This window comes from Oncorhynchus clarkii, chromosome 24, assembly GCF_045791955.1.
Source record: "Oncorhynchus clarkii lewisi isolate Uvic-CL-2024 chromosome 24, UVic_Ocla_1.0, whole genome shotgun sequence".
Classification (NCBI taxonomy): domain Eukaryota; kingdom Metazoa; phylum Chordata; class Actinopteri; order Salmoniformes; family Salmonidae; genus Oncorhynchus; species Oncorhynchus clarkii.
Genome location: NC_092170.1, coordinates 32,760,420 through 32,786,883, shown reverse-complemented (window position 1 = coordinate 32,786,883; position 26,464 = coordinate 32,760,420). Strand labels below are relative to the sequence as shown.

At 48.5% G+C, this 26,464-nt stretch overlaps 1 protein-coding gene across 1 annotated transcript in view; it reads left to right on the top strand.

The window, feature by feature from the left end:
• Positions 1 to 26,464, top strand: part of LOC139382322 (roundabout homolog 2-like) — a 366,464-nt gene that overhangs the window by 2,088 nt on the left and 337,912 nt on the right. The window contains exon 2 of the mRNA XM_071126242.1: positions 21,240 to 21,566. Coding sequence (XP_070982343.1) covers positions 21,240 to 21,566 — 327 coding nt within the window. The remainder of the gene's footprint in view (positions 1 to 21,239; positions 21,567 to 26,464) is intronic.

The window sequence follows — 26,464 nt, the reverse complement described above, 5'->3', positions numbered from 1 at the left end:
GATATGGTCCTGATCAAAACATGGGACTAATGGAAAGACCAGATAGGTGGGCCATTGCACCAACACTGAGGTTTACAACGTCACAATTCACAATCCTAATGCCTGAATCATGTTTACTGGAGGGAAGTGTTCATCACCCCTCAGGCACACACACACACACACACACACACACACACACACACACACACACACACCTTGTTCTTGAATATGGGTAAGGTCAGTGGTGGGTATTCATGCCAAGGGAAGCCAGGTCCCCCCACCAAAAAACAAAAAAAACAAACATGTAAAATATTTTTTCTTTCCTCTCTCTGTGTTTCATAATGTTCCTTCAATTTGGATGAGGCTGAATATAACTCATTGGAGAAAGCATCAGATCAAGCGAAACAGCGCCCCTCTGTCTCTCTACGTGTAGGCCATCTATCTGATGCTGTGTGGTCCAAAAGAGTATGACATTGTTGCTGCCCGTAGCATTGAATGCAAGGGAAGCCAGCGAGCATTTGCCCTGTCTTGATGATTTAAAAAACAAAATAATATCCAATCTGCGTTGAGCTAAACTGAGTGAGCTCAACTGTGAATGGTCCTGGCGCACCAAAACAAATGTAAAAGGAAGCCAGTTTGGATGTGGTATCACTCCTATCAAATCGCATTGAGAACATATAGGTCATTGACAGAAACAACATGAATTGTTGCATCTCGTTGTGTTGTTGTCCTCCGGTGGCTAGCTAGCTAAAATTAGCCCTTTCCTAAATTAGCCATGGTCAGAGAAAGGGATTTGGACTTGTGGTTTTACTTCATTCTCTGTACAGGCCAATGATTATAACGGCAATTCTGATCCAACCAGACATTCACACGTTGTTCTGCCCCTGACCTGAGAGGATGGAAGTTCAATATGTAGCTAGTTGTAGAAGGCTAATGTTAACTAGCTAACGTTGCCCATGCATGGAAGTTAGGCTAGTGAGCAAGCATTTTAGCCAGGTAACCCAGGACAACAACAAATAAAAGGATGTTCTGTATGACAGAGTGATAGACCGTTTCATCAACATGAAAGAGAGGAGGATAGCATTGGTGTTTCTCGAAGTAGGGTAAGTCAACACAAACGTGCGCACACCGAAATCAGAACCATAGACAGCCACATCATATTTAGCTTATGGTGATTGGACTAAATTGTTTTTGGTATCTTTTAGATGATTTGATGATGTTGAAATGTTGCTGGAATAGTGGAGGCAGCTCCTGTTTTCTTTGTGACTTGCGGTAACTCTCTGTGGTTCTAAATTCAATAGTTGTTTAGTGGTCTGATAATGTTGGAAACATTAACTTGCTTCACCATGCTGTAGGTCATGTTATGTGGCTGTTACTGTACATACAAAATGCTTTGTGGACTTCACTGGACAGAGATTACTCTCCGGTTTTGTGATGAAACAGAGGTGTGGTTGAATTTATTCTGCCACTGTGAATTCTTATTGTCTTGGCCTTTAGGCCTATATATCACGGTGACAAGGCATATGAACTAACAGGTTATAGAGCAAACAACGCAATTATCACAACACATAGGTTGTAATATGGCTTTTTTTCTGGCTTCCTCAATGATTGTACACACACACCACTACTGGGTAAGGTAAGGCTAAAACCTATTGAGCCTGTGCTATATGGTAATTTTTGAATGAGGAAGCGGGTATTCATAAATTGTTGTTTTTGAGGCTCCCAGTTGTCTTCTATTGCATTAGTAATGTCAACACTTGCTGTGTTGTGAGCAATGATTCACACTTACTAGCGTTTGCTTTGTGTTGTTTGTACAGCTTCAAAAACATGTGAGGATGTTGATTTTATTTGTTGAAGGCAGGGGTTGACACTGGGGCCCCTGCTCCTCCCTCTCCTCCTTTGTCCTTTTTTAGGTACAGTCTTTGGTTTCTGTGGCTATTTGTATCCCTACGGAGTCTGGGATTCTAGCCCCCTTTGTAGCGGGAACATGGATTCTCTCTCTCTATCCCCATCTTTCTCTCACTCAATTCATTTTCATTTTAAGGGCTTTATTGGCATGAGAAACATATGTTTACATTGCCAAAGCAAGTGAAATAGATCATAAACACAAGTGAAATAAACCCCCAAAAATTGCAGTAAACATCACACACACATATAAGTTCCAAAATAATATAGACATTTCAAATGTCATATTATGTCTATACACCGTGTTGTAATGATTTGCAAATAGTTAAAGTACATAAGGGAAAATAAATAAACATAAATATGGGTTGTATTTACAATGGTGTTTGTTCTTCACTGGTTGCCCTTTTCTTGTGGCAACAGGTCACACGTCTTGCTGCTGTGATGGCACACTGTGGAATTTCACCCAGTAGATATGGGAGTTTATCAAATTGGCTTTGTTTTCAAATTCTTTGTGGATCTGTATAATCTGAGGGAAATATGTGTCTCTAATATGGTCATACATTGGGCAGGAGGTTAGCAAGTTTCTCTCTCTCTCTCTATCCCAATCTCTCTCTCTCTTGCTCCCTGTCTCTCTTTCTCTCTCTCTCTCTGCTGTCCCTCTCTGTTCTCTGTTCAGCCAAACCCACTGGTTGCTAAGCGCTGGCTGAAGGCATGGCTGGATGGCCAGTGGGAAAGGGGCGCACCTTCCTGTGAGTCATGAATCACTCCTCCCAATCATTTCTCTGTCACCCTCATCCAACTCTCCCCTCTACTCCACCGCCAACTCCACCACTACCCATCACCCATTCTTTCAGAGGTAATCTGTGGGTCCTTGGGAAGGGAGGAGCCATCTCTAAGAGTCCACTTACGCAAACAAAAAGGTCTGGAGTTGCATTCACTGGGCAACATGGGCAACAAAGGCTGGCTGGCTGAATGGCAGTCAGGCAGTGTTTAGTGTTCTGTGATTAATACTGTTAGTGTGCTGCTGCTGCTGCTGCTGGGGTTGAGAGAGAGAGAGACTGGTTGTGAGAGAGAGAGAGACTGGTTGTGAGAGAGAGAGAGAGAGAGACTGGTTGTGAGAGAGAGCGAGACTGGTTGTGAGAGAGAGAGAGACTGGTTGTGAGAGAGAGAGAGAGAGAGACTGGTTGTGAGAGAGAGCGAGACTGGTTGTGAGAGAGAGAGAGACTGGTTGTGAGAGAGAGACTGGTTGAGAGACTGGTAGAGAGAGAGAGAGAGAGAGAGAGAGAGAGAGAGAGAGAGAGAGAGAGAGAAGAATAGAGGGAGAGATGGGGATAGAGAGAGAGAAGAATAGAAGGAGAGATGGGGAGAGAGAGAGAGAGAGAGAGAGAGAGAGAGAAGAATAGAGGGAGAGATGGGGATAGAGAGAGAGAGAGAAGAATAGAGGGAGAGATGGGGAGAGAGAGAGAGAGAGAGAGAGAGAGAGAGAGAGAGAGATAGAGGGGGAGAAAGAGAGAGAGAGAAAGGAGAATAGAGAGAGAGAGAGAGAATAATAGAGGGAGAGATGGGGATAGAGAGAGAGAGAGAGAGAATAATAGAGGGAGAGATGGGGATAGAGAGCGAGAGAGAGAGACAGAAGAATAGAATGAGAGATGGGGAGAGAGAGAGAGAGAGAAGAATAGAGGGAGAGATGGGGATAGAGAGGAGAGAGAGAGACAGAAGAATAGAATGAGAGATGGGGAGAGAGAGAGAGAGAGAATAATAGAAGAAGAGATGGGGATAGAGAGAGAGAGAGAAGAATAGAAGGAGAGATGGGGATAGAGAGAGTGAAATAAAGAGATAAGGAAGGAAGGAAAGGGAGATGGAATGGAGTTGGAGGAGGAGAGGAGCACCACAAGAAGACAAGCCAGGCAGTAAGTGAGAGCTGGAGAAATTGAAAGGAGAGGGATAGATCCAAAAGTGTTTTGGTTAGAAAATGGTTTTAGTTTTGACATGTGCTCCTAAAGTTACAGGAAAATTACAGTGTTTATTGGCCAAGGTGGAATGGAATCCAGCAAGAAGAAAATGTACCCTTAAATGTAAATGTTGGCCTTGCCAGTCTGGTACCAGGTCTCTAAGGCTATACTGTAGTCTGCTGTTATTCTAGCAGGAATAGAACAAGAAGAATAGCTTAACATGTAGACTAGTGGACATGAACCCATGACCCTGTCGTATTCTGATGACCTCCAAATACTCCTGTCTGATCATAGAGATTGTCATCATCTGTGAGTCTGGGGTGGTGAAATGTGACATGGAGGACAATGTTCCATCCGCCTCAGGGCTGGGGTTTCACTACCGCTGCTGTGTCAAGGGAAACTACCCACACAAGGTGTGTGTGTGTGTGTGTGTGTGTGTGTGTGTGTGTGTGTGTGTGTGTGTGTGTGTGTGTGTGTGTGTGTGTGTGTGTGTGTGTGTGTGTGTGTGTGTGTGTGTTTGAGAGAGAGAGAGAGAGAGAGAGAGCAACAGAGATGCTAGGGCAGAGGTAGGTTATGACATGGGTATGAGGTAGGTTATGAGATTGGTTGTTTGTTGGATAGAAATTGTCAAGCTGAACCAAATGTTTTACCAGTCAATAGCTGTGTAGTCTTAACGGTAGGTTTAATAGTGGTGACTGAATGAACAAGGTCTAAGCGCTGGACTATAATGGAAAGTAAGCCTGTTGTACGCGAATGAAAACGATGTACGTGAATTATGAGGCACACTGAGGTCAATGCGTAAGAGCCAATGTAATGTCTTCGCCCAAAATGTGATTGTTCTGCTAGAGTTGGCAGCGTTTAAGCAGCTACTGTAGCGTTGCTGTAGCGTTGCTGTAGTTTGCGGGATAGGCCTGCTGTAATGACAAGCCTTTCAGCTGAGATCCCCAGGCAGCCTCTGTGGTGTCGCACCAAGTCACGTCACTGTCGCTGGGTCCTGGGTGCTGGGTGCTGAGTGCTGGGTGCTGGGTGCTGAGTGCTGGGTGCTGGGTGCTGGGTGCTGGGTGCTGAGTGCTGGGTGCTGAGTGCTGGGTGCTGAGTGCTGGGTGCTGGGTGCTGGGTGCTGGGTGCTGGGTGCTGAGTGCTGGGTGCTGGGTGCTGAGTGCTGAGTTCTGGGTGCTGAGTGCTGAGTGCTGGGTGCTGGGTGCTGAGTGCTGAGTGCTGGGTGCTGAGTGCTGGGTGCTGAGTGCTGGGTGCTGAGTGCTGGGTGCTGAGTGCTAGGTGCTGAGTGCTGAGTGCTGGGTGCTGAGTGCTGGGTGCTGAGTGCTGGGTGCTGAGTGCTGGGTGCTGGGTGCTGGGTGCTGGGTGCTGGGTGCTGGGTGCTGAGTGCTGAGTGCTGGGTGCTGAGTGCTGAGTGCTGAGTGCTGGGTGCTGAGTGCTGAGTGCTGGGTGCTGAGTGCTGGGTGCTGAGTGCTGGGTGCTGGGTGCTGAGTGCTGGGTGCTGGGTGCTGAGTGCTGAGTGCTGGGTGCTGAGTGCTGGGTGCTGAGTGCTGGGTGCTGAGTGCTGGGTGCTGAGTGCTGGGTGCTGAGTGCTGGGTGCTGAGTGCTGGTGCTGGGTGCTGGGTGCTGAGTGCTGGTGCTGAGTGCTGGGTGCTGAGTGCTGGGTGCTGGGTGCTGGGTGTACTGCAGTTCTAGGACCGCTCTCATCTACACTGTTTACTCTCTGATTACCATCAAAGATGGGAGGAGAGAGAAGCCCAGGGAGAAGCTGAAAGAGAGAGAAAGAAAAGGGAAGGGTGAATGTCGGCATGTGTAATGAGGTTATCAGTCAGATGATCAGTCAGATGATAGGTCAGATGATAGGTCAGATGATAGGTCAGATGATAGGTCAGATGATAGGTCAGCATCACAGGCTGGGTTAACGAGTGTTCCCTCACTGGTGACACAGAGCTGTCAGCTTCTGTGATAGTTGGACAGCCAGGCCCGGCTCTTCTATACATTACAACACAAGCGTTCCCACACAGGCAGCACAGAACACAACACAACACAGGCAGCACAGAACACAACACAACACAGGCAGCACAGAACACAACACAACACAGGCAGCACAGAACACAACACAACACAGGCAGCACAGAACACAACACAACACAGGCAGCACAGAACACAACACAACACAGGCAGCACAGAACACAACACATTCAACACAGGACACAACAATGGCAGAACTGAACACAGAACAGAGATAACAGAACACAACACGGACAGAACAGAACACAGAACAGAACACAACATACAGAACATAATACATAACAGGCAGCACATAACACAGCACAGACAGCACAGCATACAACACAGACAGCACAGCATACAACACAGACAGCACAGAACACAGCACAGACAGCACAGCATACAACACAGACAGCACAGAACACAGCGCAGACAGCACAGAATACAACACAGACAGCACAGAACACAGCGCAGACAGCACAGAATACAACACAGACGGCGCAGAATACAACACAGACAGCACAGAACACAGCACAGACAGCACAGCATACAACACAGACAGCACAGAACACAGCGCAGACAGCACAGAATACAACACAGACGGCGCAGAATACAACACAGACAGCACAGAATACAACACAGACAGCACAGAACACAACACAGACAGCACAGAACACAACACAGACGGCACAGAACACAACACAGACAGCGCAGAACACAACACAGATGGCTACAACCTCAGTTTAGAGCTGTTCACTGTCTATTCTGGTCTATGATAATAACGCAGGAGAAACCACGGTGCTAAGGTTGACTTAATACCCAGTGTTCTCTTGAAGGAAAGCGCCGTTTTTTACACACTGTGGAATTCTTAGAGAAATGTAATGTGCTTGGGGGACTGTAGAGAGAGAATAAAAGAGCAGAGTGGAAAGTTGATAATAGCACTTAGTGTTTTGTTACCTCCGCTCTGCTAGGTCTCAGCCCAGCATACCCCCGACATTTACTGTGCAGAGAGAAAACAGTGATTTAGACGACATTAATTTTTGTGTAACCACTATGTTATTTGCTTTTTCACATCAGTGTATGTAACATTGAAATAAGATTAAAAACAACCCATCTCTCTCTTATCTCCACACACACACACACACACACACACACACACACACACACACACATACACACACACACACACACACACACACACACACACACACACACACACACACACACACACACACACACACACACACACACACACACACACACACACACACACACACACACACACACACACACACACACACACACACACACACACAATCACATCACCTCTCCCTGGTCTTGAGGTGTAGACCTGCAGGCAGCCTGGTAATGTTGATATACAGTAATTGCTGTAGCTTTGGATAAGTCACGAAAGATTAGTTTGTATTAATGCAGCCTATTGATCTATGGCATTCAACCAGCTTGTGAACGCGGCCCAAACTGGTGTTGTAAAGTGGATGTGTGGAGCAGTGTCCTCATCTTAATGGAAGAGGATTGGTTTGAGGACAAGATGCCAACAGAGAGAGGAGGAAGGGAGGAGAGGAATGGAGATAGCATGTATGTTGGGGCTTATCTTTGTTTTCATGTTGCAGATTTGGGTTTGGGGAAGCGCCTAATCAGTTGGTCTCCTGTTGCCTTAACCCTGCCCTCTGGCTGGCTGTCTAACCTGCCGATAGCAGTGAGTCAAGTCAAGTCAAGGCTGAAGCAGAGGCAAACACACACAGAGAGAGAGAGAGAGAGAGGACAAACATTCAATGTAGAGCAATAAGAAGCAAACCCACTATGACCTGGAAATAGCTACAGTACAGTAGTTTCACAACACAGGTACACTGGTAAGAGGACATACATGACAGCTCAGCAGATTATACCACTGTTGCATTTAGTGCCATTAGATGCTTTGCAATGGTACTGTTGATTAGGGTTAAAGGCCATTGAAATGGCTTTTACCAGAGATGTCTTTTGAAGATGCCTGTTGAGAGTGTTTATCTCACCAGGCTTAAACAGGAGTTCAGGGCTGCTAATGAAAATGCATGAGCTCTCCTGTCTGTGTGAGATGGGTGAAGACAGAGAGAGTGCACGGCACTCGAACACACATCCGTCACACGCAGCAGTCCCGCTACGGCAGTAATGCAGCCCAGAGTGGAAGCAGCCAGTGAATCAAGCCCCCATCCACCGCCGCACCACCAGACCCATCTCCCTCTCCAGCCCCATGGATCACCCAGCCATGACTGCCTGCTCCCTGCCTGCCCTACTATACCTCATGGCTCTCTGCACCCTGCTAGTCTCTGTTCCAACTAGCGCTGGGCTCCAGCTAGATAGTAGTGCATGGAGATATTGCATACCTGTACACATAAACAAGCAAAGATGTATGCCTACAGATCCGAGGGTGATATGCAAAAGTGCATGGCTATATTTCAGTCTATATAATTGGAAGACAGCCAACAGCAGTTCTATTTTGTAGAATTAATCATGCAAATGGTAATTTAATGATTTAGAAACAGCAATCCAATGAATGCCAATTGTCTGTAGTGTTTTTATTAGCCTGTAGTGTCTCACTGTGTCTCTGGTGACCAAGCCAGGCAGGCAGGCAGGCAGGCAGGCAGGCAGGCAGGTGTCAGGCAGGCTATCAGGCAGCCAGGCAGGTGTCAGACAGGTGTCAGCCAGGCAGGCAGGTGTCAGGCAGACAGGTGTCAGGCATGCAGCTAGGCAGGCAGGTGTCAGGCAGGCAGCCAGGGAGGCAGGTGTCAGGCAGGCAGCCAGGGAGGCAGACAGCCAGGCAGGAAAGTCACAGGCAGGCAGCCAGGCAGGCAGGTGTCAGGCAGGTCTGTCCACAGGGAGATTATTTATGTAATGGGCCCTATCGAGGCGAGGCGAGACTGTTTTTGTTGTGGCAGTGTAAGCTGCAGCGCAGGGCACAGTTCAAATGTCACAGTGATTCCTGCTGACCAACAGTTGATCGCAGCCCTGAACGTTGGAACTCTGGGATTCTGATGATAATGATGTTTGTGGAGAGCTGCTCAGAGACATTAGTCTTTTACAGGCCCTCAGTCAGTAATATACAGACACACAGTGGCTGAGTGGTAGCTGTGGTGTGTTGGTGACATTGCTGACGTTGGGAGCTGATTGCTAGTACTGTGTTTAAATGAGGTTTGGTCCAGGAGAGGTTCAAAGAGTTCCCACTCCACTTACACCCTGCCTCCCTGGCCCTTGGCCCTTAGCCCTTAGCCCAGTGTAAATGCATCAGACATGATTTTCAATCAGAAATACTGTTAGAATGTTTTTCAGGTGACTGCCATAGCCCCAAATAAAAAAAAGTCTACATTTTCTGTGAATTATTCTTTATTTTATTTGATTATTATTATAAAAACAATTTTTACATGGTTGGGGTCGGAATTATTTTCAGATATCAAAATGGGGTCATGGGCCCAAAAAGTTAGGGAACCCCTGCCTCAGCACTTAGCCAGGATGGATGAGGTGTCCCACAGAATAGTGCTTTAATAAATCTCATCCAAGCTCCATATATGCTCCAGATTACAAAACAATAAAAGTACCAGTGTACCAGCCTAAAGGCCATTTGATTAAGTTGCACTCTCCACCTTATACAGTAGTCTATCACGGAAGAGGCCTGTGGTCCATGGCTAAGGCAGGTTTCATTACCTGCGGCCTGACAGATTGCTGTGTTTGTTTAGTACAGGTCAGGTCCCCAGGCACACCTCCAATTATCAACTCATCTCTCAACGCTGTGTATCACAGCCACCTGGATGTGGCTGTGGCTGCTTCTCCCATCCTCCCTCCCTCCCTCCGCTCCTCCCCTCCTCCTCTCCTCCCTCCCTCTCTCCGCTCCTCCCCTCCTCCTCTCCTCCATCTCCTTCCCTTCTCCTTCCCTCCCCTCCTCTTCTCCCCTCTGCTCATCCCTGCTCAGCTCAGCTCTGCTCATCCTTGCTCTGCTCGGCTCTGCTCTGCTCAGTTCTGCTCTGCTCAGCCCTGCTCTGCTCAGTTCTGCTCTGCTCAGCCCTGCTCTGCTCAGCTCTAATCTGCTCAGCCCTGCTCTGCTTAGCACTGTTCTGCTCAGTTCTGCTCTGCTCAGCCCTGCTCTGCTTAGCACTGTTCTGCTCAGTTCTGCTCTGCTCAGCCCTGCTCTGCTTAGCACTGTTCTGCTCAGCTCTGCTCTGCTCAGCCCTGTTCTGCTCAGCCCTGCTCAGCTCTGCTCAGCCCTGCTCTGCTTAGCTCTGTTCTGCTCAGCCCTGCTCTGCTCAGCCCTGCTCTGCTCAGCTCTGCTCTGCTCAGCTCTGCTCTGCTCAGCCCTGCTCTGCTCAGCCCTGCTCAGCTCTGCTCAGCCCTGCTCTGCTCAGCTCTGCTCTGCTCAGCTCTGCTCAGCCCTGCTCTGCTCAGCTCTGCTCAGCCCTGCTCTGCTCAGCTCTGCTCAGCTCTGCTCTGCTCAGCTCTGCTCTGCTCAGCTCTGCTCTGCTCAGCTCTGCTCTGCTCAGCTCTGCTCAGCTCTGCTCAGCTCTGCTCTGCTCAGCTCTGCTCAGCCCTGCTCTGCTTAGCACTGTTCTGCTCAGCTCTGCTCTGCTCAGCCCTGCTCTGCTCAGCCCTGCTCTGCTCTGCTCAGCCCTGCTCTGCTCAGCCCTGCTCAGCTCTGCTCAGCCCTGCTCTGCTCATCCCTGCTCTGCTCAGCCCTGCTCTGCTCAGCCCTGCTCAGCTCTGCTCAGCCCTGCTCTGCTCAGCCCTGTTCTGCTCAGCTCTTCTCTGCTCAGCCCTGTTCTGCTCAGCTCTGCTCAGCCCTGCTCTGCTCAGCTCTGCTCATCCCTGCTCTGCTCAGCCCTGCTCATCCCTGCTCTGCTCAGCCCTGCTCTGCTCTGCTCAGCCCTGCTCTGCTCAGCTCAGCTCTGCTCATCCCTGCTCTGCTCAGCCCTGCTCTGCTCTGCTCAGCCCTGCTCTGCTCAGCCCTGCTTTGCTCAGCTCTGCTCAGCTCTGCTCTGCTCTGCTCAGCCCTGCTCTGCTCAGCTCTGCTCTGCTCAGCCCTGCTCTGCTCAGCTCTGCTCTGCTCTGCTCTGCTCATCCCTGCTCTGCTCTGCTCTGCTCAGCTCTGCTCTGCTCTGCTCAGCCCTGCTCTGCTCAGCTCTGCTCTGCTCAGCCCTGCTCTGCTCAGCTCTGCTCTGCTCAGCTCTGCTCTGCTCATCCCTGCTCTGCTCTGCTCTGCTCAGCTCTGCTCTGCTCATCCCTGCTCTGCTCTGCTCAGCTCTCCTCAGCTCTGCTCTGCTCAGCTCTGCTCTGCTCTGCTCAGCCCTGCTCTGCTCAGCCCTGCTCTGCTCATCCCTGCTCTGCTCAGCAATGCAATACAGGTGGAGAGAGTAAAGAGATTACAATGCTTGAGGGAGAATCAATTGGTGCTATTCATTTCATTGCTCTCCCCTCGGTAGGTAGGAGCTGTTTAGAAAAGCCCAGCACCTGAAAGTGAGGAATTGGCTAAACAATTGAGGCCACCTGCTCCTGCACACACACATACACACACCATTAACACAGCAAAGTAAACATTACTCACACACACACACACACACACACACACACACACACACACACACACACACACACACACACACACACACACACACACACACACACACACACACACACACACACACACACACAGCAAAATCCCAGCCTATAGTCACCCATGCACATCTGCAGATGTATTTTCTGGTACGATGTATGCAACACATTCATACAAAGTAAACCCAGATAGTATATGTTTTGAATATCAGTTTCAGAAGGGGTAGTACATGCGGTACCTTCTGACAGTATTCACACCCTTTAACTTATCCCACATTTTGTTGTGTTACTGCCTCAATTTAACATGTATTATATATACAGAATATATATAGATATACAGTGCCTTGCGAAAGTATTCGGCCCCCTTGAACTTTGCGACCGTTTGCCACATTTCAGGCTTCAAACATAAAGATATAAAACTGTATTTTTTTGTGAAGAATCAACAACAAGTGGGACACAATCATGAAGTGGAACGACATTTATTGGATATTTCAAACTTTTTTAACAAATCAAAAACTGAAATATTGGGTGTGCAAAATTATTCAGCCCCCTTAAGTTAATACTTTGTAGCGCCACCTTTTGCTGCGATTACAGCTGTAAGTCGCTTGGGGTATGTCTCTATCAGTTTTGCACATCGAGAGACTGAATTTTTTTCCCATTCCTCCTTGCAAAACAGCTCGAGCTCAGTGAGGTTGGATGGAGAGCATTTGTGAACAGCAGTTTTCAGTTCTTTCCACAGATTCTCGATTGGATTCAGGTCTGGACTTTGACTTGGCCATTCTAACACCTGGATATGTTTTTTTTTTAACCATTCCATTGTAGATTTTGCTTTATGTTTTGGATCATTGTCTTGTTGGAAGACACATCTCCGTCCCAGTCTCAGGTCTTTTGCAGACTCCATCAGGTTTTCTTCCAGAATGGTCCTGTATTTGGCTCCATCCATCTTCCCATCAATTTTAACCATCTTCCCTGTCCCTGCTGAAGAAAAGCAGGCCCAAACGATGATGCTGCCACCACCATGTTTGACAGTGGGGATGGTGTGTTCAGCTGTGTTGCTTTTACACCAAACATAACATTTTGCATTGTTTCCAAAAAGTTCCATTTTGGTTTCATCTGACCAGAGCACCTTCTTCCACATGTTTGGTGTGTCTCCCAGGTGGCTTGTGGCAAACTTTAAACGACACTTTTTATGGATATCTTTAAGAAATGGCTTTCTTCTTGCCACTCTTCCATAAAGGCCAGATTTGTGCAATATACGACTGATTGTTGTCCTATGGACAGAGTCTCCCACCTCAGCTGTAGATCTCTGCAGTTCATCCAGAGTGATCATGGGCCTCTTGGCTGCATCTCTGATTAGTCTTCTCCTTGCATGAGCTGAAAGTTTAGAGGGACGGCCAGGTCTTGGTAGATTTGCAGTGGTCTGATACTCCTTCCATTTCAATAATATCGCTTGCACAGTTCTCCTTGGGATGTTTAAAGCTTGGGAAATCTTTTTGTATCCAAATCCGGCTTTAAACTTCTTCACAACAGTATCTCGGACCTGCCTGGTGTGTTCCTTGTTCTTCATGATGCTCTCTGCGCTTTTAACGGACCTCTGAGACTATCACAGTGCAGGTGCATTTATACGGAGACTTGATTACACACAGGTGGATTGTATTTATCATCATTAGTCATTTAGGTCAACATTGGATCATTCAGAGATCCTCACTGAACTTCTGGAGAGAGTTTGCTGCACTGAAAGTAAAGGGGCTGAATAATTTTGCACGCCCAATTTTTCCGTTTTTGATTTGTTAAAAAAGTTTGAAATATCCAATAAATGTCGTTCCACTTCATGATTGTGTCCCACTTGTTGTTGATTCTTCACAAAAAAATACAGTTTTATATCTTTATGTTTGAAGCCTGAAATGTGGCAAAAGGTCGCAAAGTTCAAGGGGGCCGAATACTTTCGCAAGGCACTGTACATATATAGATATATGTCTTTAAAAAAAATAATTCTTAGACACTTTTGCAAATTTCTTAAAAAGAATAATACAGAAATATCTAATTTATATAAGTATTCACATCCCTGAGTCAAAACTTTGTAGAAGCATCTTTGGCGACGAATACAGCTTTGAGTTGTTCAGGGTAAGTCTCTAACAGCTTTCCACGTCTGGATTGTGCAACATTTTCCCATTATTCTTTTCAAAATTCTTCAATCCCTGTAAAATTGGTCATTGCTAGACAACCATTTTCAGGTCTTGCCATAGATTTAAGTCAAAACTCGTCCACTCAGGGCCATTCACAGTCTTCTTGATAAGCATCTCCAGTGTAGATGTTATGTTAAACACTATTATTGCACACAGAGTGAGTCCATGTTATTATGTAACTTGTTAAGCACATTTTTACTCCTGAACTTATTCAGGCCATAACAAAAGGGTTTGAATACTTATTGACTCAAGACATTTCAGCTTTTCATTTTTTATGACTTTGTATAAAAAAAATCCCCAAACATAATTCCACTTTGACAGTACGGGGTATCCCGTGTAGGCCAGTGACACAACATCTCAATCTAAGCCATTATAAATGTAGGCTATATCACAACAACATGTGGAAAAAGTCAAGGGGTGTGAATACTTCTTGACTGCACTGTAATGCAGCAGCACACGACACCATTGGAGAGTTTGAAGTGTGTACTGTACTGGTGAGTTTATGGCTGTGCAGCGCAGAGCCCGACAGACAAATGACCAGGCACAGGGCCACTCTGACGACTCTGCAGGAGGGGAGGGAGGGACCAGCACTGGGAGGGGGGTAGTAGTGGGCTGTATGCTTGACTGGGCCTCACATTGGAAATCATTTCATCTGCATCACACAGTTCAGTGTCCCTGCCAACGCCCTGACAGCCCCACAGAGAACAGGGCCAGATTCCTCACACTAATCAGCTACAACAGGGAGAACACCACCCTCATCGACACACTCCCAGACAACCACGCACAGCCCAAATGTTCCCCTCTTTTCTTCCTCTCCTCTTTATTCCCTCGTTTCAAGTCAGCACTCTCAGCTCTGCTTTGACAGGCCGTCTCCTGGAGGAAGAGACAGCAACACACTGTTGATGGTAACTGAGGAAGAGATTGAGGAACGGGAAATAAGAGAACGAGAGAAAGAGAGATGGATGATTTTGGAGAGAGTGACAGAGAGAGGCAAAGACAGATAGAGAGAGAATAGCAGCTACATGAAATGCAGGGTATGTGAATCAGCCTGGCCCATTGCTGTAGAATCTGATATTCTCTTTCCCTCAAGTATCTATTTATATATTGTAACTGCAGGGGAGGAAAATGATAAATACACAGAACAGACACAAAGTCAATAAGACATGGCTGCCCAATGCAGTCTGATCATTGTTACAGGCAGAGAGAGCATGTCTACTGCAGTGGAAGGTTTGGGTTTGGGGCAGCTCCTGGAATTACCCTGACAGTCAAGTGTGTGCTTTCAGTGTATAGCACCTAACAGTGATGGGCTCAGGCAGAGTGCAGAGCACGAGTCTCTGCCTGCCTGCCTGCCTCTCTGCCTGCCTGCCTGCCTCTCTTCCTGCATGCCTCTCTTCCTGCCTACCTGCCTCTCTTCCTGCCTACCTGCCTCTCCTCCTACCTGCCTCTCTTCCTGCCTGTCTTCCTGCCTGTCTTCCTGCCTTCGCTGCAGTTGATGGAACTGCAATATGCTTTGCACCTGTGAGCTCACTGGCAGCCAGACAGCTATCTCTCTCTGGAGAGGATGTGGTTGTGTTCCAGTCCTCAGGGGTTGGTTAGTTAGAACCTGTAGGATAGGTCAGATTCCAGTCTTCAGGGGTTGGTTTGTTAGAACCTGTAGGATAGGTCAGGTTCCAGAGGAGATAACAGGTTGATGTGTTAGAACCTGTAGGATAGGTCTGATTCCAGAGGAGATAACAGGTTGATGTGTTAGAACCTGTAGGATAGGTCAGATTCCAGAGGAGATAACAGGTTGATGTGTTCTCTGAGATAAGTTGCTGTGTTATGTATGTGTGTCTCCTAGAGATGAGCTGTGTCTGGTAGGGCCGGCAAGGAAACAAAACAAGAATCAGATCGAACTTCTTTAGGAAACAGCCCTGTTTTCCATGCTATAGCTCATATCATTTTACTTACAGCAGGTTTTTAAAGGACCAAGGAGATTGGTCTGCTTCGTGTTTTCATTTTTGCCATGGAAAAACTTGGGAAGGTAACTCTGGTTAAACTACTGGTATCGTCACAGCCCTGGTGTCTGGGTGACTGTGTTAGGGCCAGTGTGGTGTGACGCCACTGACAGCGCCCCTAAAGAAGATGAATCTGGGTAGCAGAGGGGGCTGAGAGGGCCATGTGCGGGGTGACACGGCAGGCCAGCACGGAGGCGTGAGGCGGCCAGTAACATCATCCTATCGCCACCCCCAGTTTCCCCCGACTACCTGCTCACATCCCCCTCTGATGACATGACAGATATGGCCCTGTCACCCTACACACCAGGGACAGGACACAGGCGGGACAGAGAGGGAGAAGGAGAGAGAATGAAGGTACAGGGAGAGGAGGGAGAGATATAGAGAGTAGACAACCAAGATTAGACAATACATATTTAATAGATATATGTATGTATGTATGTATGTATGAATGTATGTATATATATATATATGTATGTATATATTTTTAAATGTATACATTTTGCATTCGTTCACATTCAGCTAACATCTCATGCAGAATGGATGCCTCATTCTAAATGTGTGCACATCTTCAGTCCTAACCCCATAGCTGATGGAGTCTCGGCCAGGGTTTCTAACTGGTGGTTTATGGGGCTTCAGTGACTGAAACACCGCAATGCTTGGGTCTGAGGTTGCCCTTGGATACCTGTGATCTGCACACTCTCCTGTCTGTTGGCAGAATAACTGATGTCTCTTTGGGGAGCCCTTCTTTCCTGTCCTGGAGGAGACAGTTGCGGGTATTGATTTGGTCGGTGAGCTGTGAATTCTCCTGGGAGCTAATAAAAATAATGACAACAAGATGATCAAAGGCCCAACCTTCTGGTCTACATATGAATACATGTGTGCTAAAGATAATAGATAGAGAGCTGCTTCTTGTGTGGTCACTGTGTGGGGAGATATGATGCTACTATTATAGCCTCCTCTATCCATGGCGGTGAGAGAGGAGAAGGAGATAGAGAACTGCGTTCACACACACATGCAGTTAAACAGGTGTTTATAGTCAGGCTTTGGCCAAACAGCGATAACATTCTGGCTCCAAAATGAGAATGTCAAAACTTCTCATAACAAATGTCAGTGTGTTGGAGGTTTTTATGTGTCAATGTGTTTTCTGGGATTTGTTTTAATGATTCGGTTTATGACTTCTTGGCAGTCAATAGCTGTTTTGCTAACAAATCTATGTGGAAGAAAAGGCACTGCTAGATCTGAGCCACAAGAAAAAAACACAGAGGTATTCAGACCACTACAACAGCGTCTAAGGACGGTTCCCAATCTTGGTCAAGCCCCTTGAGTAAAAACACAAAAGACGAGGCAGTGGGTGCAGTCATCCCTCATATCATCCCCTCCCTCTCCTCTGTGCTTCTTTGTTTGCTCCGTGGTCTGTGCTTTAGTTGAGGATTGGATGCCTGGCTGCTCGGCCCAGCGCGCCACGGTGGTGGTGTTATTGCCTAGCAGGGTAAAGACAGCCGTTTGATTGGAACGTGTGCCCTGAGACTCTGTGAAGTGCACTCACCTCAGCTCAGAGAGCACTTCATTGCACAGCACCAATGATCACATTAAGAGGGCAACAGAAAGCATATTTACCATAAAGGGAGTGAGAAAGGAGAACCAATAGGAGGTAGCAAATTGACTCGCTCTCCTGTGAGTCAGGAGGCTGGTGAGCTGTATGGCCTAGTGGCTGATGGGAAGATGCATTAGCCTTTCACTTCCTCTCTGTCTCTGGGTCCAGCTGTGGCTGGGGTATCACATAGGGAGGAGGGGAGCCAGGGGACAGTGATGCTAGGGGACATCACTGTGTGTGTGTGTGTGTGTGTGTGTGTGTGTGTGTGTGTGTGTGTGTGTGTGTGTGTGTGTGTGTGTGTGTGTGTGTGTGTGTGTGTGTGTGTGTGTGTGTGTTCACTGGGGTTACTCAGCTGTGTCAGATGGCATCATTTCACAGGTGTTAAATGTTTAGCAATTTTCCTATCAACCGTTTCATTTACATGTAGATGGACGGATTCATTGCGGTAGCATCAGTTTTACCACTGTATGAATATATAGTAGCCTAACCATCCTCCTCTAGACAGGAAGGTTAGTCTGACAAGTCACGTTTGCCCCTCTCCCCTTCCATCTACACAGCTCTGGTTTGCCTGGCAGGAAAAGGACAATTGTGGATGCATCTGCTGTGTAAATTTCCACAGGAAACAGGAGAGCAGATGGAGACTGAAGGTTTAAGTAATTAGAAGGCAGTAGATTGGAAAACAAATTGGATTAAAATAAATTAGACTGAATCGAGTCACGGCAGATTCGATGTGGAGCCTGGGCGTTGGTTTGGGTGTAGAGCTACTGTGGACCCAGTGGATTGTGGGGGAAGCAGATGCTCCAATGAGATCGGAATGAATGTGTCGTTGACACTCCATCTGGGGGAGAGGGTCCCCAAGTCCTTATCTCAACCCTCCATTTATCTATGTCATCATGTTAATTAGTACTGCATTCGTTAACTCACTTAGCACCACAATACTAACCTGAACCCGTACCCACCAACACTGTCAGAGACACTGGCTGCAAGGCTCGTCTGAATTTGTGCTTACCTTCCCGAATACTGCCAATGGAGGAAGAGGTGGGAAAAGCAAGCGAACGAGAGCCAGGGGAGAGTAGTTCCGTTATTGAATAGAAAAAGCAAATGGCTGGCATGGATTTTCTCGTTTCAGAACCAATAGCAGATGTATAGTGAAGCAGCTACACAAATCCATGGAGATTAGATCAATGGAAGATGGACACCAGGAGCTGATTGTGCCTCCCTACCCCCTCCCCTACAAGCCCCTGTCTGTGGCCCCACTTAGGCCCTGGCCACCAGGCCTGATCGCTAATCAATGTCAGGGAAATGGAGGGAATTAGCCCAAATTAGGTGGAGAGAGGAACAGACAACGGCCCTGTTCTGGGGTCAATACACCACTGTCTGATCTGCCTGACCCCTGCTAAGACGAACACACACAGGTGTTTGAAGTGTTTTATTGCTGAATGGTAGGTTTCTCTCTGTGTGTCTTTGTTAAAGTTGACCAGACTGGGGTAAAGTGTGTCCTTTTTGGTAACAGTGAACAGGGCTGGGGTAAAGTGTGTCCCTGTAGCAGAGGACAGGGCTGGGGTACAGTGTGTCCCTGTAGCAGAGGACAGGGCTGGGGTACAGTATGTCCCTGTAGCAGAGGACAGGGCTGGGGTACAGTATGTCCCTGTAGCAGAGGACAGGGCTGGGGTACAGTGTGTCCCTGTAGCAGAGGACAGGGCTGGGGTACAGTGTGTCCCTGTAGCAGAGGACAGGGCTGGGGTAAAGTATGTCCCTGTAGCAGAGGACAGGGCTGGGGTACAGTATGTCCCTGTAGCAGAGGACAGGGCTGGGGTACAGTGTGTCCCTGTAGCAGAGGACAGGGCTGGGGTAAAGTGTGTCCCTGTAGCAGAGGACAGGGCTGGGGTACAGTATGTCCCTGTAGCAGAGGACAGGGCTGGGGTACAGTGTGTTCCCCTACCCCCATGGAACGAGGTGGGACAGGGAGTGGAACATGTGCCCACCCAGCATAATAAAGAGCAAAAAATCTACCGATGGGCTGTGACTAATGTATGTCTAACTGCAGTTAACCCTGACACAGGCAGGTAGGCAGGCAGGCAGGCAGGCAGGCAGGCAGGCAGGCAGGCAGGCAGGCAGGCAGGAAGGAAGGAAGGAAGGAAGGAAGGAAGGAAGGAAGGAAGGAAGGAAGGAAGGAAGGAAGGAAGGAAGGAAGGAAAGAAAGCACAATGGGCTGTGTGGACAGTACACTGCTCCTCTATACAGTACCTCACCGACTCACACCTACACTACTGCCCCCAGGGAAGGGCATAGCCTTGTACCCACACACACCTGACACTGCAGTCTTACACTGCACACTGCCAAACACCATCCTTTCTGCTCCATCAAGACTATTAACTGTAGTGTATTGCGTTATATTTTTCATTGACTGGGAGGTGGCTCGTAACAATACATCCTGCATTTATTGATCAACATTTTGCTGCCAGCAAGAATAGAGTTTTAGGTGGGGGTGTTGGATAGGATTCGGAAGGCAGAGGACAATACAAAGTAAATATTTGGCAGAGTAAAGCCCTGTTCGTTGTGCTCCAGGACTGCATGTGTGACGGTTTGGTGGTGGATCAAACTCTTTTGTCTGGAGCTTTTGCAGGGCCTCAGTGATGCAAATATGGCCTCTGGCGTCTTATCTGCAGGGTTTAGACTTGGTCACAGAGAGACACACATGGCACTGAGACTGGGCTGGGGCAGCATTATCATAGTGGCCAGACTTACAGCCCTGGCCCAGTGTTAGACTCACAATAAAGGAAGAGGCCATATTCTGAACCTCAGGGGAATAGCATTTTAACAGACCCAGCCCTGGCCCCCCAGACCCAGACCCAGCCCTGGCCCCCCATACCTGGCCCCAGACCTGGCCCCAGACCCAGACCCAGCCCTAGCCCCCCAGACCCAGACCCAGCCCTAGCCCTAGCCCCCCAGACCCAGCCCTAGCCCTAGCCCCCCAGACCCAGACCCAGCCCTAGCCCCCCAGACCCAGACCCAGACCCAGCCCTAGCCCCCCAGACCCAGACACAGCCCTGGCCCAGTGTTAGACTCACAATAAAGGAAGAGGCCATGTTCTGAACCTCAGGGGAATAGCATTTTAACAGACCCAGCCATGGCCCCCCATACCTGGCCCCAGACCTGGCCCCAGACCCAGACCCAGCCCTAGCCCCCCAGACCCAGACTCAGCCCTGGCCCCCCAGACCCAGCCCTGGCCCCAGACCCAGACTCAGCCCTGGCCCCCCAGACCCAGACCCAGACCCAGCCCTGGCCCCAGACCCAGACCCAGACCTGGCCCCAGACCCAGACCCAGCCCTGGCCCCCCAGACCCAGACCCAGCCCTGGCCCCAGACCCAGACCCAGACCTGGCCCCAGACCCAGACCCAGCCCTGGTCCCAGACCCAGCCCTGGCCCCCCAGACCCAGACCCAACCCTGGCCCCAGACCCAGACCCAGCCTACAGAACAGTCACATTACACAGAGACAGACCTCTGACAGTGGGGGGACAGATATACTTTTGTTTGTGGCTGTGTCCACAATGCCCCCTCTTCTCTCCCCTTTGTGTGTGTGTGTGTGTGTGTGTGTGTGTGTGTGTGTGTGTGTGTGTGTGTGTGTGTGTGTGTGTGTGTGTGTAGCTGGGGTTCAGATGTATGCTGTCTCCACGCCGTCGTACTCTGTTCACTCTTGGGTCCAATTATCCAATAGGCCTTAAATGTATGGTTGAGAGGAGGAGATGGCTGGTGTTGGACTGGTGGTTAGACTGGTGGTTGGACTGGTGGTTGGAGTGCTGTCCTCCTATCACCTGATGAGGTGGAAAGACAGAACAAACAAGCAGAAGAACCTATAGCTATGGTAGTGGAATGGATGCTAATAGGATCATCTTCAATAGTCTCTTCCTGCCTCTAAGTGATGTTTATACTGTATGAGAGAGTTGAGCTGTTAAAAGCATATTATGTCTACTGTTCATGTTGTGGTGTTCGTCACCTCCTTTCTTTCTTCTCTTCTCTTCCCAGGATCCCGTCTGCGTCAGGAGGACTCCCAACCCCGGATCGCGGAGCACCCCTCTGACTTGATCGTGTCCAAAGGGGAGCCGGCCACCCTCAACTGCAAGGCGGAGGGGCGGCCCAGCCCCACGGTGGAGTGGTACAAGGACGGGGAGCGGGTGGAAACGGACAAAGACGACCCGCGGTCTCACCGCATGCTCCTTCCCAGCGGCTCCCTCTTCTTCCTACGTATCGTCCACGGACGACGATCCAAACCGGATGAGGGCTCCTACGTCTGCGTCGCCCGCAACTACCTGGGAGAAGCCGTCAGTCGCAATGCATCCTTGGAAGTAGCATGTGAGTCAACAATTAACTACATAACATTTAGTTATTTTTCTCATTTGTCCTCTTAGGTTGTTTATGTTGCTCTCTGTGTTTTTATGGGTAGAATGATTTCTCTTACCAACCTTACTGATGGAAAAAGCAGACAGAGGTTGTTTGTCCCTTGCTCTCCAGAAGGAATGACAGGGTTTACGTTTAAAGCCTCAAGACAAACTGAGACATAAAACATTGTCTTGTTGTTGGGCATCGTGGTTTTCTGCCAACATTTAATAATGCTATTATTTCAGAAGAAAACAATTTGTCTTTGTGAACTACAGGAAATTGCACTGTGTTTGTTCTGAAAATAAATTCAAACCGGGGGGGGGGGGAATCAGAGTACCTTTAATAGAACGAATAGACTCTGTAATTACATGACATGCTAGTGTTTATTTCATCTTCTTGTTTCTGAGTGTCTGAAAGAGCTGGAGAAATCCTCTATGTCATAGCCTGCATTAAACCCAAGCTAAGAGTGGGTGAGGTCTACTTTTAAGAGAATGTTTGATCTGTGCCTTCATTGTTTTTTGGCATATATTTTGAAGAGATGATTACACAGAATTGTGTTGTATTTTGAGTAGACATAATTGTGGGGATGTGATAGACGTTCTAGCCCAGGGAAGGGATCATGGTGTTTGAGGTCTATGAGGGTTAGTGAGGGATCTGGCAGCCATTTGAGTTGGACTTGTCCAACTGTCAGACTACAGGGAGCTGGATGATGCCAGGGCAGAGCTACCTCAGAGGGATAGTGGGTCGGAGGGTGGAGCAACAACCACAGATGAAATCTCCCGATGGACATTTGACATGGGCTGCTGACCCAAAGATCAGCTTACCTTTGAAGATGAGCACCCAACTGGATCTAAGTAGGGTTCCCATGGAGGGGCTCCTGTCTCACAGAGACTCTCAGGGTCCACACACCCTCTGGGCTCTGTGGAAGGTTCCAGGGCCCACGGTTCCTTAAGTTAACTCTCTGGAATATTTATGTTGGTTCTGCACCATGCCTTTAGACACACAGAGACCTAGACTGTGTATTAGGTATTCATTTTGTGATTTTAATTTGAACCCTTCCACTTGCTGTGCATAGGGCAGGAAAGAGTGAGTTGGGCTGCCAGGTTTCAGGTCATTAGTAGTGAAACAGTATTGGACTGGGGCCGTAGGGGAATTGGCTGGACTGGCAGCTGAAGTGAGAGGAGGCTTTCATGAAGTCTGCTCCCCCAGTTGATCAATGCACAACGCTTTTTATGCATCGTTATGAAAATAATGTCCATCCATCTTGGAACTGGGGAATGATGATACATAAAGGAAATGAATAGTTACATCAGCTTATGTGGATGACAATTGTGTATGGATTCCTTGGATGTATGGAATCATGGGATTTTGTGTGTGTGTCTGTGAGGAATATGGACTGTGGGAGCTGGTGGCTGCAACATGCCTTTTCTGGGGTGGTTGACCAGTTTTCATTTATTTTATTTTACCTTTATTTTACTAGGCAAGTCAGTTAAGAACAAATTCTTATTTCAATGACGGCCTAGGAACAGTGAGTTAACTGCCTGTTCAGGGGCAGAACTGTACCTTGTCAGCTGGGGGATTTGAACTTGCAACTTTTTGGTTACTAGTCCAACGCTCTAACCACTAGGCTACCCTGCCACCCCAGTTGTGGTAGCTGTGGGGATGGGGAGTGAGGGTTAGCAAAATGTCCTATGTGAATTGCAGGGTCGTTATTGTGATTGGTTGCCTGGGCCAACCGGTCGCCTCTGATCCTGTCCCCGCCCCGCCCATTGGCCCCTCCCCCGGGCCCCTCCCCCGGGCTTCCAAGAAGCCCCCAGGTGCTAACAGTGTGACAGCAGCTTGATCTATGGATCGATGTAAGATGAAAAATGACAATGATGGAGTCCAGGCTTTCTCCATTCTCTGGATGGTAACTAGAGCCAGGTCTTATAGGAGGAGGAGGGGGCTGAGAGGTGATTTGGGGGTCTACTAAATCCAATTGCAGGGGCTTACAGTAGTGATTAGGGTTATCAGCACCTTCCATCCCTACTATGCTTCTAACCTTGCTGCCAATCGCATTAGCACACATTTAATCCATGTCAAATCAGATGTCTTTTATATGTGATGCCCCCCCCCCCCACCTCCCCCTTAGACCCACCTCTGCCCCCCTCTTCCCCTGTTTTGAACCTACCTCTGCCCCCCTCCCCCCTCTCTCTCCCACCTCTACCCATCTCTCTCACGAGTGGTTGAGCAGGACCCCGGTGAGATAATTGAATTGCAGCTCTGAAACAGATTGAAGACCGTGTCTGCTGGGTCGAGGAGCACGGCTGAGCTCTGGACACCACACTGGGCTCCGTTCACTCAACACCACCAACTGCTGCATTAGAGGGAAGAGAGGGAAGAGGGGAGGAGAGGAAGAAAGGGAAGAGGGGGAAGAGAGGAAGAGGGGAGGAGAGGAAGAAAGGGAAGAGGGGGAGGAGAGGAGAGGAAGGGGGAGGAGAGGAAGTGAGAGGGAGAGGAAGGGGGAGAAGAGGAAGGGAGAGGGAGAGGAAGGGGGGAGGAGAGGAGAGGAAGAAAAGGAAGAGGGGGAGAAGAGGAAGGGAGAGGGAGAGGAAGGGGGAGGAGAGGAGAGGAAGAAAAGGAAGAGGGGGAAGAGAGGAAGGGAGAGGGGGAGGAAGGGGGAGGAGAGGAAGGGAGAGGGGGGGAGAGGAAGGGAGAGGAGAGGGGGAGGAGAGGAAGGGAGAGGAGAGGAAGGGGGAGGAGAGGAAGTGAGAGGGAGAGGAAGGGGGAGGAGAGGAATTGAGAGGGAGAGGAAGGGAGAGGAGAGGAAGGGGGAGGAGAGGAATTGAGAGGGAGAGGAAGGGAGAGGAGAGGAAGGGGGAGGAGAGGAAGGGAGAGGGAGAGGAGAGGAAGGGAGAGGAGAGGAGAGGGGAAGGAAAGGAAGGGAGAGGAGAGGAAGGGGGAGGAGAGGAATTGAGAGGGAGAGGAAGGGAGAGGGGGAGGAGAGGAAGGGGGAGGAGAAGAGAGGAAGGGAGAGGAGAGGAAGGGGGAGGAGAGGAAGGGAGAGGGGGAGGAGAGGAAGGGAGAGGAGAGGGGGAGGAGAGGAAGGGAGAGGAGAGGAAGGGGGAGGAGAGGAAGTGAGAGGGAGAGGAAGGGGGAGGAGAGGAAGGGAGAGGAAGGGGGAGGAGAGGAGAGGAAGGGTAGGAGAGGAAGGGGGGGGGAGAGGAAGCGAGAGGGGGAGGAGAGGAAGCGGGGGAGGAGAGGAAGAGGGTGGGGAGAGGAAGAGGGGGAGGAGAGGGAAGAGGGGAGGAGAGGAAGAAAGGGAAGAGGGGGAAGAGAGGAAGGGAGAGGGGGATGAGAGGAAGGGAGAGGGGGAGGAGAGGAAGAAAGGGAAGAGGGGGAAGAGAGGATGGGAGAGTATTGAAGCACCTATACACACACCCGAGTCATTTCATTCATGTATATCTCTGTGACATCATGCCTGCACACATCAGAGGACATGTTTGTTCTACTTTCCCGTGTGGTAGACAGGTGCTCATATACCCAAGAGCTCACCTACTTTATTCCATGGTCATTTGTAACTGGTGTTTGCAGTCGGGAAAGGCCTAGCGTTGTGCATTCATTTGGTCATCGCTTCCTGGTGCATATCATTGATAATGTTATCGTTGCATATTTATTGTTACATCTGTTTATAGCAACTATTCATTAGAACACATTTTATATGTGCAAATCATGATGTATTTATTGGAAAACATTGAAAGTCGCCATAGAAAACTCACTTGTCTGTAGTGTCCGTCTGCCCTCTGGGAATGACCAACCTGTTTTAGGAGCCCAAGGACAATTGTAGAGGGATTGCCTGGATCAAAAAACAAATGTGCTAAAGTAGAAAGGAGGGGAATATATACACATTGATCATGTCACTGTTGAAGGACCCTGATGATCTCTTTCAATTATCATACCTTCATGATTTAAGCTACTTTATGTTATGGAGAATATGAAGTGTCATTTAGATTGTGGTGATTTTTGATTGGTTAACTATTTTTGGTAAGTTTAGCCTCATGACTTTGCAGTTTGTAATGTTTATTTTGAGATGTTGTCCTAGCTGGATTGTTGAACTCCACAAATGATCCAGTAGTGACTCCATACCGCTGCCCCCTCTCTAATGCCTTTTAGGCCTCCAACCACGGAGCCAACCATACACATCGCTCATATTCAATATTACCCAATGAACACACCATGCTACACTACTCATAGATAGATGCACTGGCCTTGACTTTATTTTTGCCTATAGATATACAATAATGATACAGTACACTGGCTTGTAACGGTGCACCAGATTTCATTATGGCTTTTTGTTTAGTGTCTTACACTTTAGGATATTAGCAAAACGAGAGAAAATGCCTCTGTAAGTTGGCGCCTGCAGGGTATCTTTGCGCTCTGCTTTTGATAATCTAATGCTGCCTGACATGCTTCCACAGACTGACTCCAGGCCTGCTCCTCTGCATGTATCTCACCACTGCAGATAAGAGAGGGATGCGTTCCCAGTCCCACTGTTCTCTCTTTTCAACATAAACTGGGTCAATGAGCAGGTTCATAAATCACAGTGAAGCTTGTGTCAGAGCAGTGCTAGCCTCAGTCACTGCGCTGAATACATTCGCTAGTGCGGGGAAATACATGTATATATGTAAGTGTGACAAGATGCACCTGGGGCAATGGGATCCCCAGGAAAAGGTTCATTAGCCCCTCCCTCTCTCTCTCTCTCTCTTCAGGTGGAGAGACGCTCGTATGTAGCACCACTCCAGATACTCACATGTAGGATGACTTTTAATTGAGTGTTGGATGTGACTCACGCATTCTGGTGTGTGTGTGTGTGTGTGTGTGTGTGTGGGGGG